Source organism: Thermobia domestica, chromosome 4 (genome assembly GCF_964235325.1).
Source record: "Thermobia domestica chromosome 4, izTheDome1.hap1.1, whole genome shotgun sequence".
Lineage (NCBI taxonomy): Eukaryota > Metazoa > Arthropoda > Insecta > Zygentoma > Lepismatidae > Thermobia > Thermobia domestica.
The window spans coordinates 214,192,398-214,215,205 of record NC_137457.1 but is presented as its reverse complement, the minus strand read 5'-3'; the positions used below and the strand labels follow the sequence as shown (position 1 = coordinate 214,215,205).

The following is a 22,808-nucleotide window of genomic DNA, read 5'->3' as shown; positions in this document are numbered from 1 at the left end:
CCTTTAATGTTTCCTGAGTATGAAGTCGCTAAAAATATGCAGTTACACAAAGACAAAATAGGTTATGTCATCACTTTTGGATTGGGTCCATATTTCCAACAGACGTTACTTCGTGAACTACAAAATTGTGAATTTTTTGCAGTATCGTTCGATGAAAGCCTAAACACTAGCTTACAGAAAAATCAAATTGACTTAGTAGTTCGTTTCTGGCACAGTGACAAAAATAGTTTTTTAACACGTTATTTAACATCAGTATTCCTCGGACATGCTACTGCCCAGGATTTGTTAAGTGCATTTATAAATACTTTCAAGGACAAGGGTCTCGATTTTTGTAAGTTACTTCAGGTTTCTCTTGGTGGCCTCAACGTTAATTTGAAATTTCTGAGTGATTTGAAGTGCTATCTGAGTGAAGAAAATGGTGAAGATCCACAGCTTTTGGAGACAGGAACGTGCTCTTTACATATTGTTAATGGGGCTTTTAAGACGGCGCATACCAAAGCTGGTTGGAATGGGACAGAGTTTTTGAGAACATTGTATTATTTATTCAAGGACTTCCCTTCAAGAAGAACAGATTTTATGGCAGCATCTGAAACAGCAGTTTTCCCTCTTAAATTTTGTTCTATTAGGTGGGTGGAGAATTCTAAAGTTATCAACCGTGCCATAACTATGATTCCTGCCTTAAAAGTTTAGGTTGATGCAGTGAAAACAAAACCTCCTGAAACATCAAACTCCTCTAAAGTAAAAGCCCACATCTCTAATGTACTGTTGCCTGCTAGATTAGGGTTCCTTCAGTCCGGATCTGTAGAATTAGAAGAATTCCTCACTAAGTATCAGACAGACAGTTCATTACTACCGTTTCTACGGAATGACCTAAACACGTTGATTCGTAGTTTAAGCCGCTTCGTGAAAGATGATGTCTTAAAAGTAGCTTTAAAAAAAAAAACTGACCTCAATAGATGTTTTTGATAAGGACATCTTAAAACCACTTAATTTAGTTGATGTTGGATTTTCTGCGGTTACATCGCTTAAAGTAGTGAGGGATGTTGATATATTGAACTTTAAGAAAGAATGCAGAAAATTCTTACAAGAACTGTGTAAAAAGCTTATGCTAAAGTGTCCTTTAAAATACAGTGTAACAAGAGCCGCAAATTGCTTGTCTCCAGAAACTATGGCCAACGAAACCCTTCGTGAATCACGTATCACACTCGCCCTGGAGACATTTGTCGACAAGGAGCAAATAACACCTGTAAATGTTGATATGGTGAAACGGGAATATTTAAAATTTTCTTCAGACCAAGACACAGCACGTAAACTGTCAAATTTCAGTTACAAAAATGACAGATTAGACTTTTTTCTCCATGATCTGTTAAATAAAGGTGTCTCCGATGCGTTTAAAACATTCATGCATAAGATATGTGTACTTTTCCATAGTAACGCAGCAGTGGAAAGGAGTTTCTCCATTAACAAAGAGTGCATTGTTGAAAATCTCCAAGAGGAGTGCTTGATTGGCCAGAGAAGTGTGTTGGATTCTGTGCGTGTTGCTGGTGACACACGTAATATGAATATCACAAAGTGTATGATCCAGTATGTGAGGAATGCATCAAGCAGAAGAAATGAATATCTGAAAGACCGCGGTGAAAAAAAAGACAGAGCAGCTCGAGAAAAGAAAGATATTAAGAAGAAAATAAAAAGAGTTGGAATTAAAGAAGAAAAGAATAGTAACTGACGCCGAAGCAGAAGTAGATGCGTTGGAAGAACAGGCGAAAAAGTTAAAATGGATGTTGGACTCTAGAAGTTAAATGTCAAAAACTGTTCACTGTGAAAGTTGTTTTCTATATTTGTTCATATAATGTGCGTGGTTCCATAACATTTTCAGTTTTTTAAACTTTCATGTTACAATACATTTTTAAATAAAATATAACTGATGACCAGTCCCCATCCAAGAAGAATGTGCAGTAACATTTAACAATATGGACTACTTTGCGTTAAGAAATTGTATTATATATGATCATTTTCTTTTTACTTCTAAACTTATATTAGTTTGACAAAAATGGCGGGAAAATAGCTTACTCACCGCTAAGTCCTACCAGTACTTAGCATAAAATACCACAAGAGTACTTTAAAGGGGAGTGCTTGTAGTAAACATCTCTTGTGGTATTTTATCCCATAACTTAGCGGTACTTAGCATAAAATACCACAAGAGTACTTTAAAGGGGAGTGCTTGTAGTAAAAATCTCTTGTGGTATTTTATCCCATAACTTAGCGGTGAGTAAGCTATTTTCCCGCCATTTTTTGTCATTGTTCATCAACACTCACGTGCTACTACTATAATAGTAGTTTATTTGAAGTAATGTTTTTGACGAAAATTTACTATTATACAGGTGAACCTTAACTAAACCGATAAACTTCGGGAGCTGAGTCCCGAGCCCGAAACAAGAAAAAATGCCTCTAACTTTTCTCCACGGTACATAGTTTTGGAGCTACAAGGTGCCGAAAGTGTGGAAAAATGAACTTCTGAGCCCTGTATTTCCAAACCTATCCAACGTAGAGATTGCAGTTTAAGATCTCTTTAAGGAAGTCTTATCTGTTCTGAACATATGATTTCCTTTGTGAGATTTTAAGCAGCATTCTTTATTTTGGAAATATAGGCGTCGGAAGTACATTTTTCCACACCTTCGGCACCTTATTGCTCAGAAACTATGCGCCCTGGAGAAGAGTTAAAGGGGATTTTTTTCTTGTTTGGGTGCCGAGAATCATTTCCCAAAGTTTGTCGGTTTAATTAAGGTTTGCCCCTGTATAGTATTCCTACATTAGGATATTTAAAGCTACTGCACATTTTTCTCAACCGGCCTTCTGGTAGGAGATATTTTAATTAAACATTTTCTTGTGTAAAAAGTTTTGAGAACCTACATTTCACTCAATTTTTTCTTTTCATCTTGTTACTTAAACTATCACTTGCCATATGCATTCTCTAATTATAACCAGTTTTTGTTAAGAACTATTTAAAATTGCAATAACTTATACGTGTTACAATAAATGTCAGTCTACTGAATAGACCTGGAAAAAAAGGAAAAATAAACCTTGAAAACCTTGATAAAACCTGGAATTTGAAAATGAATATTTAGTAGACACCCTGATATAGTTTGAAGGAAAGTGAAATAGAAGCTTTAAGATAATTTCATTCTAATGAATTTGTGATTGTACTTGTTCGTTGTAGACTTTTAGAAGAAAACAATATGTAGACACTAACATGGAGTGGAATTCATTCATTACTGTCAAAGGTTCAATTCGTTTGAATCGTGTAGCATTTCTATCGTTATTCCAGCTCCAGTAACATAGTGTAATGTCCAGTAACATAGTGTTCCATTATATCAATGAAGAACTTCCATTATATCAATGAACAACTTAGCCATCCACATCTCCCAGTGTTTTGCGATGAAGGTGTTTTTACATTGTTGTCGATGTCTGTTTGCAGTGTCCAAAAGAATTCAGAGACATATCCAATGATAGAAGTGTTCCACTTTGTAAAACATCTTTTGCAATATGCTGGAAGATATTTAGTTGGAAGTGGTATTGGTGATGCCCCAGTTGAAGCAGGATCTGTTGGTGTCAATACTCTGAACTCGATTGTGAATGGAACTCATTACAAACGGTTCCTCCAAAACATACTTACTGTAGCTGATACAGTCAAGAAATTACAGTTGGAAGCTTTCTCGATGCAAACTAAGAACCTACAAGCCTAAATCGGATTGTATGGAAAATGCTGTGGGTTACCAACGTGTATTAGAAGAGAAGCATAGGAATTCAGCTGATAAGTTTGAACATCTCCAATCATTAATTTCCAACCTTCAAGATGATTTTGATAAATTTGTTAACTTGTACTCTAAGCAATTTGAGCTTTGTTGCTATTTGAACAACTTCCTTAACATTGTGGATGTAATTAAACTTATAGTTACAACTGATCGTGAAGGAAGATGAAATTTGCATCTTTGAAGGGGTTGCTGCTTCCATGAATGGAATTGTATTCAGTACTTAAGGTATGGTGTTTGGTATCTAAGTTAGAACTTTGAGAATTGAACATTCTCATTTGTATCAGAACTTCAAAACGCGGTTTCACTATCAAAATAGAAGAAGACAGATTTAACGCAGGGTCGCCTGATATAAAGTTGGAGCAAACAATTCAACGGTCACAGAAAAGTTCATCGGGGATCATTGGACAGACAAGAAGGGCCGATTATACAGTTCAATGGCAGATCATCATTTACCATGAGGTTCATGCGATTTGTAATTTATTTCGCAACATTAAAAACAAAGGCGTTATGGATCACCTTGAGACGGCAGTGCATCATGAACTTCAAGATACAAAAATAAAAGAAGTTAATGGAAACAGTGAAGCTCATGCCCTTCTTGCAGCAACATGGCAATGTATACAGTGTTTCAGTCAGTGTAAAATTTCAACTTGATCACTAACTTGTCATCAGACGAAGCTGTTTTAGGAAGAATTCTCAAAGCTTGGGAACATGGTGAGAAATATCATCTTGAGTTCCAGGCAAGCTAGTAGGTTTGGGTTATGTTAGGACCTCTCAGAGCTCCAGGCAAGTTACGAAGTTACGAGAGGAGAATTGACCAGCCAAAACTGATGTCGTTTGTAGCGATGCTTGGAGTTTTATACCTTGTTCTGAGCAGCAGTGGCACTGGTGTTCCTCTTCCGTCAAATGGCCAAGTGCTGACGATGATTCATGTTCTCTGCTTCATGTGCTAACTTGTAGTAGAAGAGCACGTGGGTTTTTTTTATAAATCAAAAACATATGTTGATGTTTGTAAATATAACCACGTGCAGGATACTACGATATGGACTTCTGTATTCACCCCTATAACTATATAAGATAATAAGATTTTATCAAAGAGGATACAATAAGTGAAAAGATCCTCTGAAGTTTGAATTTTTGACAATTTTATACCCATTAAATGAAACGAGATGGAACACCCAAGCTTACTGTGATATATATTTGAGTCCTAGAGAACGGGTTTAACAAATTTTATTTTTCACAATTTCCAAATTTAAGGTGAGGTCCTAGGTTCTTCTCCCGAAAACTTCTTGGAGGGGTGCGTAAATGTACCCACACCCTATTAAAAAAAAAAAAAAAAAAAAAAGTGGACACCTATACCAAAAGTAGATATATTTTGAAAAGTTTTTACGACTGTTTGTATACGCCTTTATGTGTTTATAGTTCACTCAATGGAAGCGCAGTGCTCGTTGTTCTCAATTCAACGAGCGACAGTTGGTCATACGAAGCGTTCGAGTACGCTTTTTAGAATATAGTTAGTTTTTTCTTTTTTAAACTTTAACATATCGACATGCTAGAAAGAACTACAAAGCATTTATAACTTGTTGTGTCAAATTTGTTACTGTATTGCCCCCTTATACGTATGTCTTTCAAACAAAACCAAAATACTGTCTCTTCTTCCAACCTTTACAATATATTTTATATATTGTACAAATATATTTTACAAAATTCCTTTTTTGGGTGTCCCTTTTTAAGTATTATAATTAAACATATAACTTACAGTATGTCTCAGAAGAGCGCAATCCAACTGTCTTCAAATTTTATGCTTTGGACAGGAGTACCTGTGATAGACGGCCATGAAATTATTGGGCTAAAATAGAAGGTTCACAGTGAAGTCTCACCTAAATCCGAAGTTGTCTTAAACTTTCGACCGGTACTATATATATATATATATATATATATATACTGTATATTATATTACTTTCAAATCAGACATTTTTAAAATACAAAACTCCTCTATAGCTAAGATTGGTTTGACTGTGAAACCTTCCTAAAATCAACATTTCGGTCATTTCGGTTCATCTGCTAAAATGAATGTACCATATTTCAATGTGAACTCGCTTTTTCTTAAAATTTGGTAGAATTGAAATATTTCTCTGTCATATCTTGAGCTCAGGTTGCAGAAGTGAAATTACTTGTATATGCACTACTCCGTGTACTAGTCATTGCATTTCCACAACAATAATGGAAGTGAGCTTATAGTAATTTTCATTATATTGCGAGCGGTGATAATGATTAGAAATAATGTAAGTAAAAGGCTAATAGTCACCGCCGCTCATCATTAGGAAGTACTTTTGAAAAACATCGTCTTCATCGTCAGCCTAGGTACACTTCAAAAAGGATTTAAACCATAAAAAGAATTTTAAAAATGTGCGAAGTAAAACTCTTCTTGTCACTATAATTAGACATATGTTAATAGTAATTCACTTGTCACTGTTCACTATTTTTTCTTTTTTCATTATCTTCCAGACGGCGAAAATGAGTAGCAAAAACATTGCTCCAAATGGCATTTATGTCACCTTTATCTGAATTGAGTGCCGGTTTCTCCTTATGAATGTAATAAGCTTTAATTTTCTGTTTAGTTGCTGTTTTTGCTTTTTCGGTCAAACATGATGTAACAAACATTTTGTTACAGTCTTTCCTTTTTTAAGTTTTCATTCCTACCCCCCCCCCCCCTCCTTTTTTTAACAAATTCCACTTTATAAAACATCTTTTGCAATATGCTGGAAGAAGCATTCCTTTAATTATAATTAAAATTAAATATTTAATTAAAATATTAATTCCTTTTCTTTCCACTTAAAATCTATTATAAATTTTTAATCTAATGAAAAGTGTGCTAAAGCCTTCTTTTCATCTTTAGTCCTCATTCCATATCAATGTTTTAATTATTAAATGTGAAAATCGCCGCTGTAATAAAACAAAAGAAAATCTTCTCTTACAATATAGAAGAAGAAGAAGAAAGAAAGTTAAATAGTGAGCAAAACGTTCTACTGTGTTTAAAAGTAAAGCGGAGAAGTTTACCAATCACAGGACAGGTGCATAAATCTCTAAATTTTTCTGGAAACTTCAGATAGGAACACCAGAACAAAGAAAATTTAGGCTAATTATTGTGAATCTTTGAATAGAGTCCTAACTCCGCGCTATAATTGGTTAAAAAAAAAAAGAAGCTTAGCGTAGTGACGCGAAAAGAAACATTTTATTTGGGACCAGCCAACGATGTAGATGTAAAAGTTCGACTACCATATCTAGTAAGTTAATACACTAAGCGGCGTAAGGCAATAATTAATTTGGTCTAAAACCTATAAGATTAAATATCATAAAAAAATCCAAGATAAGGATGGTGAGACTTACTCCCAGGCTCTTTGGCGTGAGCCGTTTTAAGTGCATTTGTGGAGTAATATTGCAGTGTTAAGTGTCCACATCTCCCCCTCCCCCCAATACAGGTTGCCTGAATTACCACTATCTCATTTTTGTTGTTTGTTTTGTTTTTTCTTTGTGTGTGTGTGTGTGTGTGTGTAGCGGCCCACTCTAGCGGGACGAATGTGACATAAGTATTTCGACAACTTAGGAAAAGTGCAATGTGTATATATATTGAATATACACCCTGTTTCGAAAAGAATATACATATTACGAAGAATTATTTTCTCCAAACTATCGACCGCTGCGTCTCGGCTCGGCTATTGGAGAAACCAATACATAGTCTAGTTTATATTAATAGCCGCTAGATGTCAGTTGTCTTATGTTTTGCTTGGTAACCGTCATATGTTTAAAATGACTACTCCGCAGCAGAAATCATTTTGTGTTATCGAGTTTGCGAAGTGCAATTCCGTGATTACAGTGCAAAGACGTTTCAGGTTGAGGTACCAAATTGATCCTCCGAATGTGTATGTAAAGGAAAGACCTGACCGTCCTCGTGTTGCACGAATTCAAACTGCTTTCCAACGTAGTCCTTCAAAATCAACTCGTCGTGCCAGTCTGGAGTTACAAGTGCCGACAACAACAATTTGGCGTGTTTTGAGACGTCGGTTGGTTATGAAGCCGTACAAGTTACAGCTGTTACAAGCTGTGCGTCCTGATGACAAACCCAAAGTGTGGCATTTTGTAACAAGATTCTGGATGCTATTGACAATGATAACACTTTTTCACAACGCATCGTGTTCAGTGATGAAGCGACTTTCCGTGTTAGTGGTCAGGTAAACAAACAAAATGTTCGAATTTGGGGCCTACGGAACCCGCATGCAGTCATTGAACATGTACGAGATTCGCCCAAAGTCAATGTGTTTTGTGCGATATTCCCGATCATCTGTTTAGGGCCCATTCTTCTTTAATGGAAACACGGTTAACAGTCAGCAGTATATCGCGATGTTACAAAACTGGTTGTTTCGGAGGCTGCACGAAGACAACTTCATTTTTCAACAAGACGGGGCATCCCTTCACTGGAGTCGCCCAGTGCGTGAATATCTGAATGAAACTCTACCGAACCGTTGGATTGGTCGTCCAGGAGCTGGCGACTTAGCATGCCTCAGCTGGCCTCCACGGTCATCAGATTTAACACCGTGTGACTTCTTCCTGTGGGGTTTCGTTAAAGACAACGTTTATGTACCACCACTCCCACAGAACCTGGAAGAGTTGAAGAACCGGATCAGTACTGGCATAACATCAGTGACGCAGGACATGCTTGCCCGGGTATGGGAGGAATTTGAGTATCGATGTGATATTGTTCGTGTTGCTGATGGAGGACATATTGAACATCTGTAATTTGAACTTTGAACTGTAATTTGCACTTGAGAGGTTCTTAAATATGTGTGTAAAATTTCATATTCGTATGTCTTAAAGTTAACATTTCCCCTCCCCCCTTTTCTGTAAGTTTATATATATGTAATATAATAGTATATATCAGTCCCCCCTTTCTTCATTCTTGGTTCCTTATACTAAACAGTAACAACAATAAAAGTCTTGTCCCCTGAAATATTCATTTTAAGTGATATTTTACGACTGTTATTCTGCATGTTTCATGTCTTAGGTTAAGTTAGTTTTAAGTATAGGAACCTGGTTCAAGATATATATATATATATATATATATATATATATATATATATATACTCTATACAATTACATATATGCAGTCTTGTACTTCCATAAATATTGTGTTTACTTACTATACGTTTCCAATGAGTGAATCTTTAGAGAATGTTTTATTATTATTATTATTATTTGGTCTAGGAATTAATTCGTGCGGTTGGTACGCACACATTGAAGCTGTAGTACAAACACAAAATACATAAATACCTTAAGAAAAATATTGTCGATCGCTAGCCACCACTTTCGCCCATCTGTCAGGCAATGTACGGATTCCGTGGCGAAAGAAGTCCTCATCCTTGGAAGCGATCCAGTCAGAGACCCATGTTTCGATATCTTCTGAAGAAGTAAACCGCTGTCCAATCAAATCGTTGTTCATGCAATCGAACAAGTAGTAGTCCGAAGGAGCAACGTCTGGTGAATACGGCGGCTGGGGTAAAACTTCCCATCCGACATTTTCTAAATAGGTTTTGACCGGTTTTGCGACATGTGGGCGAGCGTTATCATGTTGAACAATAAGTTTATCATGTCTGTTCTCCCATTCTGGTCGTGTTCTGGCCAGAGCGTGCTTCAAACGCATTAATTGTCGTCGATAACGTTCTCCATTCATAGTTTCACCCGGTTGCAGCAGCTCATAGTACACCACACCTTTCATATCCCACCATATGCACAGCATAACCTTTGCACAGTGAATATCTCGTTTTGGTTGTGATGGACCTGGTTCACCTGGTTTCACCCAGACCTTTTTTCGTTTAGGGTTCTCGTAATGGATCCACTTCTCATCGCCCGTAATAATTCGATGCAGAAACCCCTTTCTGCTCTGTCGTTGAAGCAGCAATTCGCAAATGGTTTTTCGTCTTTCAACGTCTCTGTCTTTCAATTCATGTGGAACCCAATGTGACATCTTTTGAATCATTCCCATGGCTTTCAAGCGTTTGGAGACTGTTGTTTGATCAACGCCTAATGCTGCTGCAAGTTGTTCCTGCGTTTGACACGAATCCTGCTCGAGCAATGCTGTCAATTCTTCGTCTTGAAATTTTTTTGGCTGTCCAGCTCGCTCTTGGTCTGCTAAGCCGAAATCACCACTTCTAAACCGTGCAAACCACTTCTGACACGTTCGCTCAGCTAGAGCATGGTCACCATACACTTCCACCAAAATACGATGACTTTCAGTCGCACTTTTCTGCATGTTAAAGTAATGCAGCAGGACACCCCGCAAAAACACTTTATCAGGCACAAATTGCGCCATGTTCACTTAACTACAAACTGGTGTTGTTGACGCTTTAATCCACTGCCCTATACTACGAACGATACGCGATGACAGGGGTTTGCAACACATGTGTGGATACACGGAACTGTGGGACGCTCCGTTCGTTGCGCCATCTCTTGTCCACCCGCACGAATTAATTCCTAGACCAAATATTATTATTATTATTATTATTATTATTATTATTTATTTATTTATTTATTTATTTATTTATTTATTTATTTCTTTTGTCATGCTAAAGCATGCAGCTTCACAGGAAAATGTTTTTATTATTTAAACTTTTCGGTTAGTTCGTGGATAAACACAGTAGGTCCTGGACAGTCAGTGTTCTCTGTTTTGGTCATTATACTTTTGGTGTACGTATTTTGCTTCTTTACGTTAAAATTTGAGTGTATAATAACAGTGTTTATGACATGGCATTATGTTATGTAAGCGAACAGCTTCCTACTTCGGTAGCTTGCCTGGTACAATGGTGCATAATTTATAACGACAAAGTAAAACAGTGCCTTGTTACAAGAATAGGAAAGGAATTTACATAACCATATAACGTAATACGAGCACCTACTTCTCTTCTAGAGAGTAGGGCTCTAATGTTCCTTAAGAGGGACAGTGTTTACAAAGAGTAAATTATAAACAGAAATAGTTTGAAGTGATCTATCCATAGTTCTTGAAAGTAAATAAACATTTGCGATTATAAACATAAACAGCGCTAGGATTTTCGTTTTATTTTAGTACTTTTCAGTATATTTTCGACTATTGTTCCTTATGCATTCATGCATATGGAGCGAGCATTCTAAAAGCTCGCAAAGGGTTCGCAGCCTTTTGCTTTTCCTAGCAATTGATCCTAATCGGCTTAAATAGGATCTCCACAAAATTCCAAGTATTTTTTTAATTTATTTTTTTTAAATTTGGTGTTTTTTTTTTTTTTTTTTTTTTTTTCAGTAGATCCACATACTTTTCTAAAAGAGTGTCATTTTTGTAGTATATGGCAGCCTTCTGGAATCTTGAAAGTAAACATAACGATGTAATCACGGTGAAGTGGCCCTGGCGTTACAGCTTAGCGTCCAGTGAATCAATTTGAACGATTTTTAAGCATTTTATAAACAACAAAACTGAATATTCGCATGTAAACAATCTTTGATTTCTTGTTTTTTCTTCTTTCTTTTTTTCCGTCATGTGATAACCTGCGAAGTTTCGGATTGTTCCTAAAGTTACAGTTACTTTTTCATACTGATTTATTCAGAACTAGTTCAGAACACATTGCATAATGTTTTTATAATGTCGTAATAAAAGGAATATAGTAGAACTTGTTAATTTAGGAATAGTTAGTGAGAACAACTTGAGCCTTCTGCTCGAAAGCTTTATGCTTTCAGGATATATAATATAGTCATTAAGTATTTGGTATACCTAGCTAGTAAGATAGCTAGTCACCTTTTATAGGTGATCAATAACTAACAAAATCTATCAACTTTGTATAACGTAAACAAAGCGTTAAGTTTGTAGGGAGTAACTGTTGTGATCCACGGATCACTGCAATTAGTATGAATATTTAATACTTACTTTTTGAGAGTGGTAAAGTGAGGTTATTATTATGTAAAAGTATGCTACTTTATGTTTAGCGCTGCAGCCACCGACGCTTGTAGCTTCTTTGGAAGCTAGATACTTCCTTATTATTATTGTGGGGCTTGTGACCTCCTTGAATGCCGAAGCATTCCTTAATATTTCATAATATATATTGAAGCAATCGCACTAAATTGTATATACAAATTTATTTTGTCGTCCCCCTCTCTTATGATATAGTTGTAATGTACGAATGTAAGTAAGTAAGCAGATATATAATATAATATAAAGAAAAGTATAGATTTTTTTTGGCTATAGATCATCTATAGGACGAATTTACTCAAATAGTTTACTATAATAATTAAAAATAGATGTAAAAGAGCACACTATCCCCATAACTAAAATTTATATACAGAGTGATCAAGATAGTGTAAACAACAGAGGTAAACACTACGTTCAGTGCATTGGTGCAGTGCAAAGCTGTAAGCCATTAGTTTGTGATTTGTATCTGGTCTTTAGTTCGTCATTTGTATCTGGTCTTTCATTAGCAAATGCTATAGTTACTATATAAAGTCAATAATATTTTGGGATATTAAACTTTTTTATGAAGATTTCAGAAACCTGTTTTGTTTTATTTTTCTTAATTTGAGTTTTAGTTTCAGTGCATAAGAAACATTACTTAGTTAACTTCAGGTAGCTACAGCCCTGAAATGTTACTTCCCTTTTTTTACCGTACGTTCGAAATCAAGAACATTGACGGTCTATTCCCTCGTTTTTATGTTTAGATTTTGAATGAATATATCAATGAGCGTTTGTATCGACGTACCTTGATGGATACAACTATTGTGAAATAAAGAATAATACAGTGTAAGTGATGAACGAAGAATTGAAAGAGACAACAATTTTCAATTTTACCCTTTTTTTTTTCAATTTGTTTAACTCTTATTGTTGGAGCCCAAACTTATCTTTTTCTTTTCTTTCATTCTTATCCTATTTTTATTCTTGTGCCTCCAGCGGTAGCGGATAGTTTTTGCTACTTTTGAAATTTCTAAATTAAAGGAAACAAACACCACCCCGGATAGTCCGGAACCTTGGAGGGCGTCAACCGGATTACGGCGATAAGAGGGCATGTTAGAAAGGGGATGTTGTTAACAACTTTCCTCTTTGTAATATATCCAAGGACACAGACTTGTTGCGATCTCCAAGCGGATAATAGACCTGGATGACGAAGGCCGTACATCTTTAGGCACAGAAATATTTTTTTTTCTTTTTACTTAAAATCAACACGATGGTTGTATATATGTATATATATATATTTTAGATTCGATACCCCGGATGCATCAGTCACTTTTTACTTCTCTCTCTCCATCTACCTATTTTCTTTTAAATTTTTTTAACCTCCCCTTCCCCCCTTATACTAACAGTAAAGCATATTTGATTATATTTTATTTTGATTAAAGATCTCAAGCACTTCCTTGCTTGGACGTATTTTGAGGACGAGAAGTATAAATCAAGTACAGTTTTTTTCTAGTCTTCTCACTTAAGTTGTGTAGTGTTCTGGCTGTGAAAGAACAATGGTCCATGTCACCACTAGAGATTACTAAAATATCTTAAGAGTTATTTTTATTCGTTGTGGAACGTCATGAATAGCCTTACATTCCACGATGCAGTATTTTATGAAACATGAAATATACAGGGTGTCCGAGAAGTCTTTCCCTGATTACAGAAATTGACAACTCCGGCTAGAAATAAGATAGAAATATGAAACTGGTGTTGAATTGTTTACAAACTATAAAAGTTTTTGTCTGTGTTAGGTTTGTAGTACGTAAGTAAGAAGCCCAAGAAGCCATGCCAACCAACCAGGAGAAGGCACAGTGTGTCCTGTGGTACCATGAGACACGATCACCAACCACGGTGCACAGACAGTTCCAGACAACATTTGGGAGGACTCCACCTGATGTCAAGAGCATTAAAGCCTGGTATGAGAAGTTCAAGAACACAGGGTCGGTTGCTGACCTTCCGAGGTCTGGTCGACCAAGAACCTCAGCAGACACGGTGGAGGCTGTGCGGCAGTCTTTTCTGAGAAGTCCTAAGAAATCGGTGTACTCATGTGGAAGTGTACTGATGTGACCAAAACATTTATAGTTTGTAAACAATTCAACACCAGTTTCATATTTCTATCTTATTTCTAGCCTGAGTTATCAATTTCTGTAATCAGGGAAGGACTTCTCGGACACCCATATAATATGTCCATCCCATCTAACGTATGAATATCTGTATAGAGAATTATTTTGTTCATTTCTAAATAACTTTTGGTGCGACTGATATTATAGTACAAAATGTAGTAATTCTGTGACGTTAGGCCTAACGAAAAATATTTCGTCGTTGAGATTTTTTTTTTTCATGGAAGAAAATCAGAAATAGTATCTTTGCTTACTAGATATAACACATAGAGAAGTATAATTTTTCTTCTTCTTCTTAAGAGAGTTTATGCTCGATATAGGAAGAAGTAAAAATATTCCACGTTAATTTTATATTGAGTCTTGTGCGTATGGGATAAAAAAAAAAAGGATTAGAGGAAATGATTCCAATTTTATTTTTATTAAATAAATACTGTATGTTTGTTAATGATTGTATCGACTCCTGTGATAGGTCTCGTCCTCCAATTTGAGGATTAATATAATATTGACTTTAAATGGTATTTTCCTCCTTCTAGAGGAGTGAAATGAGTCATGTGCCCTCCAATATAGTAATGTCCCTATTCTTCTGAATCTATTGCACGCGGAATATTCTTTGTGAAATGCCATCTAAACAAAAATAATTGCTAATGTAATTTGCTCTTGTTATTGTTTTTACACGGAATTGACTTTATATCAATTTCTATGTAATAAAGTAATGTGAATATCAGGCAAAGAAGCAGAGATATCCCTCCCCTCCTCCAGTGATCTGAAAGTATTACAGTGAAAATTAAATTTTAGTGAAATGTTGAGAACTTCAGAAAGTGTGTTTAATTATCGATATTATACAGTGTTTGAAAAGTCGGCCTACGTTATTAATGCCTTACTTAGCCGCTAGTACTAAATTCAGCGTTACTATTTTTAAAATAATTCGTCATACCTTTCACGAAATATCATCTTTTGGATAGTTAATCTACTGAAATTTTATGAAAGATCTACCCACAGTTTGGAACTACTTAAATCATTATTATTGCAAAAAATCAGTGCAGAGCATCTTGTTTGTATGGTGCATCATTCTTAGAAAGTAGTCGTACCTACATAGAACATTATTTTAACTGATATTAGCATTGCTTCGTATAACAGAACATAAGGATCAAATCAGAAGATATTTCTATACCAGAATTAAGAGTTTTCTTGAAATTGACACTGCTTATTATCTCGGACATGACAAAATATTTCTAGTTTATGGAATAAATCTAACTGAACAAATACAATTTACAGCGAAGGACAATATTGCAAATATCTTTTTTTTTTTTTTTTTTTTTTTTTTTTTTTTTTTTTTTTTTACTTTGTTATTCTTTTGTTTATAATATCCTTAATATATAAAAATATAGACTCAACATATTCAAAGATCTTTATATTCTTTAAGAATTCAGGATTAGAACTTAATGTGACTTTTATTTTCATAAACTTCTTTGGTAAAGATATGATCCGAACGAAACATGACTTCGAAAGACTAATATGCGTACACTTGGCGAATATTTTTTCTTCTCTTTTTAAATACTCTATTGTAATGTCATGTAATTTATAAACATTCAAAGTCAGTGAAGATTCTCGCTTGTATGGAAATAATTACCAATGAAAATGTGATATAACTTTCGTTAATGTATAAAGCTAAAGTATAAACACACTTAATGGAACATATGAATCGTAATAACAATTTTATTTTATTTTTTTAGTCCCTCTCCTCATTCATTATTCTATCTATATACCGAGAGGAGGTGGGGAATAACATTTGTAACTTTATCAATATCAATTCTTTTGTGCACGTATAAAAGAAAACATTTATATACAAATATCCATATATCCATATGATGCAATGTAATTATTTGATATAATCTCTAATATTTTCGTTTTTTTTTTTTTTTTTCATTTTTCATTTTGTAATAAACATATTGTTTGTGTGTGTGTGTTTTGAGATTGAGAGAGAGAGAGAGAGAGAGTGTGAGAGAGAGAGAGAGAGAGAGAGAGAGAGAGTGAGTGAGTGAGTGAGTGAGTGTGTGTGTGTGTGTGTGTGTGTGTGTGTGTGTGTGTGTGTGTGTGTGTGTGTGTGTGTGTGTGTGTGTGTGTGTGTGTGTGTGTGTGTGTGTGTGTGTGTGTGTGTGTGTGTGTGTGTTTGTTTGTTTGTTTGTTTGTTTGTTTGTGTTTTTGTTTGTTTGTTTGTTGAGTGTGATTTTAAATGTAAACCCTAAAGTAGAACCAGGTTTCTATTTCAGCTGATATTCAAGTAAAATAGAATTACAATTCAGAAAATAAATTGTTGCCGTTCTCACCAAAGCGAAGTCTTTAAGAGCAGAATATTTCTTCATAAGATCGGCAGTTCAATATTAAAATAATTTACAGATCAGTCTTAATATTTCAATGCGAAGTATTTCGTTTTCTTTCTTTGAATCTTATAATTCTTTATCTCTGTTCTCTTTACTATTCTATTCTCATCCCTTTCCTTTACCTGTATCCTTCAACCCTACATCCTTCATCCCTTGTTTCCAAAGCTCCTTCCTCTTTTTCTCCGTTTCTCATCTTTCTATTCTGTTTTCTTCGTTTCCTTTTCCTTCTTCCTTTCCAGGCTAACCATCCTCCTTCGATTCCTTGTGATGTCAATATTCCAGCACGGGTATATAAAATTTTCAATTTAGAACACAGAAATCAAAATAATGAAATAATTTTCTTCGAATCAAGTCTCTAGGGTTCAGTTGGCTAGCAGCTGACTCAGGCAACGAATGACGAGGAGGAAGGTTACAATGAGTTAACAATGTTGTGGTTATTTCCTTTGAGATGTGATGCCAATCCAGATAACTGTTGTAAGCTACGAGATTTGCAAGTGCGAATGTGCTCAGCGATTCTGGTATAAATATTCATGTTTGTTTGGCAGATATATATATTTGGTCACATTGACATTTAACCCTATAGATGCCACTACTTTGTTGGGGATCAGTAAAAAATGATTTAAAATTTGTAATGTATTTTTCTATAGGTTATGAGGAACTTCGGAAACCTTGATGTTATTTTTAAAGATGCTGAGATAGTAAAAGGGCACATTTTTTTCTCGTTTCGGTAGCGTCCTCTTGGTTAGATATAAAATGTATAGCTTTCTCAACAGAGTAAACTAAGTCATGAATTGGTAGATGTGTAGGTTGAAAACTGAATTTGAGTCCCAAAGCAAAGATCTAATTAAACTTTCTTGGAATGTCCACATCGGTAAGATTTACTAGCGTTTGTTCTGTATGGATTTGTCTGTTGTCATGTTGTATTTTAGTTTTGTACCAGGGTTTTCCAAAAATACATAAACCCAACGTTCCGTTAAGACCTATAATAGCTGGTTTTCACCACGCTACATACATACTTTCAAAATGGTTGTATAATAAACTGGTATCATTTAATATCCCAGTCAAATATACTGTTAAAGATAGCATAGAGTTAAAAACATGTTTGAATTCGTTTGTCGCGGCGGATTCTACCCATATGGTATCTTTTGACGTAGTGGAGATGTATCCATTAATACCAGTAGACCTGGCTTTAGAGGCAGTGTAACTTCTTTACTTAAACTAAAAGTAAATCCATACGAAATTCAACTAGTCTCTCAATTAATAGCTTTTTGCCTTAGAAATAATGTTTTTCAATTGGAAGAAACCATCTTTCGTCAGGACAATGGATTAGCCATGGGCAATACTCTTTCTCCAATACTTTCGAACCTTGTATTGGACATATTCGAAAACAACATTCTCCCAAAATTTCCTCATATCAGGTATTTCTTCGAAAGTACTTCCTAGTGAAGAGGTTTGTTTCTTCCAGTGACTATTAGCCTTTTACTTACATTATTTATAGTATTTATTTTACTTATATTTTTTATTTTGCATACCCTGGAATATCAACGAAATCTTGAAGTATATATGAAGCAGAGTATTTGTTTTGTTGTTTGTTCTTTATTCAAATCCACATTATTGGTTTAGCAACTTCTTAGTAATAGTAGGAAAGGGACGTAGGCTATTCACGGTTTTTTTTTTTTTTTTTTTTAATGCGTATTCTAAGGGAGAGACAAGAGGTGCCAAAAATAGCCTCTCTCGAGGCCCTGAAGTTAGGGAGGTGAAACTCGATATATAAACTCCTCATTAAAATAATCGAACTTTGCGTTTTCTGAAATTCCGTTTCTAAATGGGGACAGTTTCTATATTCTAATTTCGTATTTTGTATTTATATTATGGCAAAAGTTAGGAAGTGGTTAAACCGTTTAAAACGAATTTTTGAATGTAACAGCTGGATTTACTTGGATTTTTATCATTCCACTTTGGTTGAAGTGCGTATCCTAAGGGAGAAGAGATTCAAATTTTTCGCAAATAATAGTGGTTGCACAGTTTAAAATGAAATTTTAAACATAATTAGCACTTAGGCTGTGTTTTCATTTCATTTCGATGCAAATATGCATCCTAGAATAAAGGGGAAAGGAAGTTAGAATATATTTTCGAAAATTTTCCACAAACCAATTCGTGCTGTACGGAGAACAAATACACACCATTGGCTTGGCATACTTCTAGATAATTGTTTGAGAAGGGACCATCAACTATTACATCATTTAGCTAGAGGTTTACCACTTTTAGTTTTACTTTTTTTCCATAATTTTCTTGAAAACTGCACTAAGAAATAAGCTATGTATATTCTATGTAAAACAGCTATGTCTACTTATAGTCTAGCCAGGCAGAGCCGAGTACTTCATCTGTTGGTAGTTTGTCTTGTCCGATTTTGTTTCTTTATCCGACACTAGATATAATACGTACCGACCAATTCATCTTGCAGCTAAATTCCAATGTATTTCTGTTGTTTTTTCGTTAAAGTTAGACGGTATAGTAAGTAATGTTAATGTAACTCATCTGTTTGCCTGATTTCGTTTTTCAGGATGATTACATGGAAGCCTTAAATAGACTTCACTTGACAGTTACAAAAGCATTTAAAGTAAATCAGAATATCAAATTTGAGGTATTCATTCATAAAGTTGATGGTCTTTCTGATGATTACAAAATGGAAACTCAGAGGGACATACATCAACGGGCTAACGATGATCTAATAGACGCAGGTAGGTATTCAGCAATTTGTGGTAATTTATATTATGACGAAGTAGGCACAAAAGAAGCCTGCTTTGGAAAGTACTATAAATGTTTTTTGTACCAAAAGTACATACACAGATTAGCAAGCTGGTTACAGATGTACTCAAAGAGACTGTTCTATATTTTTCCATATTCTATCCAAGAATTCAAATCTTAAGCTCTCTGTAGCAACCAACTTAATAAGGACACAATTAAACATATTGATAATATGTATCCTTTAACAGTGCTTTTGATCAAGACTTTTTTCTTTGAATATTCCTTACAAACCAAGCACAAGCACTTTCCAGCTCTTTCTTGATTTTTTTTTTTTCCTCACATAGTTTGCATCGTTCAGTAATAAAACTTATTTTCAGCATTCTTTGTACGGTTTCCATACTTTCCTTCACATTTTCAGCTTTCAGAAGTCCCGTCATTACAGCCAGAGATCGTAATTGTTTCCCGTTCGTGTTCTTTAGTCTCTCCTTCACATAGTTTTTATGAGCTCTTTACCCAGGTCTAGAAAAGAATTTCTTCGTCTGTTTGTTTTCTGACTTAACATTCCAATCACGATTTCTAGTTTTCCAGACCACAAATGCATTAACCCCAGCAATGTCTTACGAAAGACCACTTATTCTGTTGGCGAGGACTGCTTCAGTGAGGGTATTTTGTTCCCTTTACTCCTTCTGCAGGGGTGACAAAAAAAAACAAAAAAAAACCTGTGAACGTCTAGCTATCTCATTCTTCTGCAGTCGAATTAAAACTTCCGCAGTTGTAACACATACTGAGAATGGGCCTCTACTACATGCTTCAATTGCCTTTAAAAAGTAACCTAAATGTATATTTTACAGTATATGGCTGTAAGAGTAAGTTTTCTGGTATGCCGGTATTAAAATCTGATTAATATTTACAAAAACTGTTGTCAGTAAGAAATGTAAACTACAAAAATATGTTTTTCATTAATTAAAACACGACAGGCATCTACGATGCATTTCTGAAAATAGTTGAATATTTAAACTTACGAGATTGAGAGTGTAGACTATAGACAGAGCTATGATGATGTCGTTGCTTTTCGGTTACTCTACAAAATGTGATATAGGTCGTAAACTTTTTTGGTTACAGCTATTAATTTTCTGTGGTGTTCTTTCTGGGCGCACACGCACATATAAGCGTCCTATAGATAGGATACTTATCATTATATTTATAAATTTACATATCTATAAGTTTATTAATTAATTATAATGTTTTATTATTTTTGTTAAATCGCTTGAACCACTTCTAAATATTAATCAGTTTGATTCAAATTTCACAGAAAATTCTTTTTCGTAGAAAAGGGTTGGATGTTGAAATTTCAGACATGTAAAAATAGGGACTACCATAATATATACAGGTAATATTAAAATTTAAGCCGTTGCACTGACCACGCGCCACCTGCTGAAAGTTTCGCCACATGGCCGGACAGACTTTTATGTTCTCTTGTGACATCACATTAAGTACTTTATTTCAGTACATAAAAATAAACCAAATTGCAGCAGAGAGAGATATCAAACAAGTTTTATTCTGTTTAGTTTTCTTCATAGTCGTACGGCTTTAAAATACTTATGAAATTAGTTAACAAATAGAAAGAAGTACTCAAGTCACTGCCGTTACAATCCATGAAGGGCTATGGCTAGCCAAATGTAGTGTGTGATATGAGATATGATGCGTGTTCAGAGCATCATGTTATGCGCACTGTCCTGGAACTTTGGGATACACCCTTGTATGTACTTTCTGTAATGGTATAATGTTATATTGACTGACACATTCATAGGTATATAATCATTTGTTCGCTATTCTCTCAGGAATTACCTGGCATAGTTTTAGCATATTACAGTTGGACTCCCTATGTTTATATATAAGAGGGGGTATCCAAAAATTGTAATCATCACCATGAAAGAAAAAACATACAATACCCACTGTAATTGGTGGAAGTTAATTCTTCTCCATGTAATCTCCATGCAGAGTCACATTTTTCCCAGCGTTTCTTCCCCTTTTTAAGCCCTCTTTGTAGAAGTCCTCCGATTTGCTCAAAAACCACTGTTCCACTTCAAAAATGACATCCTCTCTGTCGTCAAATCGCAGACCACGAAGTGGTTTCTTCATCTCGGAAGAGAGTAAGAAGTCATTTGGCGCAATATCAGGCGAATAAGGTGGATGCGGCAAAAGTTCATATCCTAACCGGTGGGTGGGTCGGTCGTGACAAAGTCGTAGCGAGTTTGCTTCTGAAGAGGTGTCAACAAGCGAGGAATCCTTTGAATACTGAACAGAAAAATTGTATAAGAACAAATGAAAAAGTTGAGAAACATTCGGGTTGAGGAGAGGTAAGGGCACAAGAAATCCAATTGGATTATTAAGGGTGATCGGTGAAACGTTTATAGAAAAAGGGAAAGATATGTATGTGGTATTTTGATTTAGAAAAGACTTTTAAGAGCGTGAATTGAGAATTGTTATCGGAAGTTCTAAAGAAGGTTGGGTTGGAATGGAAAAATTGAAGACTCATAATAAACTTATATATGAACCAAGAATTAAGTGTTAGAATAGGGAGGAAATGACAGAGAAGAGTGCAGTTGAGAGGGGGAGTTCAACAGGGATGCTGTCTCTTGCCAACAATATTTAATATCTAGAAGAGATTTTCAAAATGAAGATGACATTTCAGTAGGAGGTAGAATGATTAGGTGTATACGTTTACAGATGATATGGTGCTTCTTTGCAGAAGTGAAGAGAAAATCAATAAGATGTTAGAAAACTTGAGGATGGGCTGTGAAGAGTGTGGAAGGAAAATAAATGTTAGAAAGACAAAAGCTGTGGTAATTGGAATGAAGCGTCCAGTGTCAAATATAGAAGTAGGAGAGGATAAAATTGAACAGGTGACTTGTTTTCGATACCTGGATAGTATTAGTGATGATATAAAGTGCGATGGTGAAATAAAAGCAGTGGTGGAAATGGTGAAAGAAGCCTTTAGGAGGAAGGAAAGTCTGTTTTCTTAACTACAAAATTGCGAGAGACATTAATACAAACATTTTGGGCATCATAGCTAATGATTAGTGAATTAAATCCATGATCCATAGATATATATTTCTCGTGATCGTGTCACTTATGTGACCTACCACTACGCCGCTTACTTTACTTGCGATTGGTATAAAGTATATTGCTGTAGTATGTGCAATTCCAGTAGGACCCATAGCGAATATCTCAAAAGAGGTTTATTTTAACGATCAGTTTTTTTAATAAACATTTTGCATTACTCCCCCCTCATCTTTGTATTTTATGTTTGTTGTAATTGTTTTTAGTATCTTATCAATTATCTCTTTATATACTTCTGTATTTTTTCTAGGTTGTGAACGTATTCATTTGAGTTTCCATTTGACGTCAATATATGACCATAGCATTTTTGAAGCATTTAGTAAAGTAGTACAAAAGTTGATTCCACAGCTTCCTACACTTGAAAATTTACTCAACATCTTCATATCGGTAAGACTTCACTTAGGTATTTTGGACGAGTAATGTCTTAAGAGTGACGTAGACAAAAACATTATAGAGTAAATGTTTCCTTTTTATTTATTTATTAATTTATTTAAAAGTGTGAAGAAAATCTAGTGGAAGATGTTTGGATAATTTTGTAAACGCATTTAAGTTTGCATATATCACGTGATTGTATTCCAACATGGAGACTATGAACACTTCGCAGCTATCTCTGTTTTGT

The 22,808-nt window shown here is 35.0% G+C and overlaps 1 protein-coding gene across 2 annotated transcripts in view; it reads left to right on the top strand.

Annotated features, from left to right (window-relative positions):
* Positions 1-22,808, top strand: part of RagC-D (Ras-related GTP binding C/D) — a 145,277-nt gene that overhangs the window by 78,538 nt on the left and 43,931 nt on the right. For both annotated transcript variants that reach the window (XM_081755474.1, XM_081755473.1), the window contains exons 4-5: positions 18,882-19,059; positions 22,440-22,576. In XM_081755474.1, coding sequence (XP_081611600.1) covers positions 18,882-19,059; positions 22,440-22,576 — 315 coding nt within the window. The remainder of the gene's footprint in view (positions 1-18,881; positions 19,060-22,439; positions 22,577-22,808) is intronic.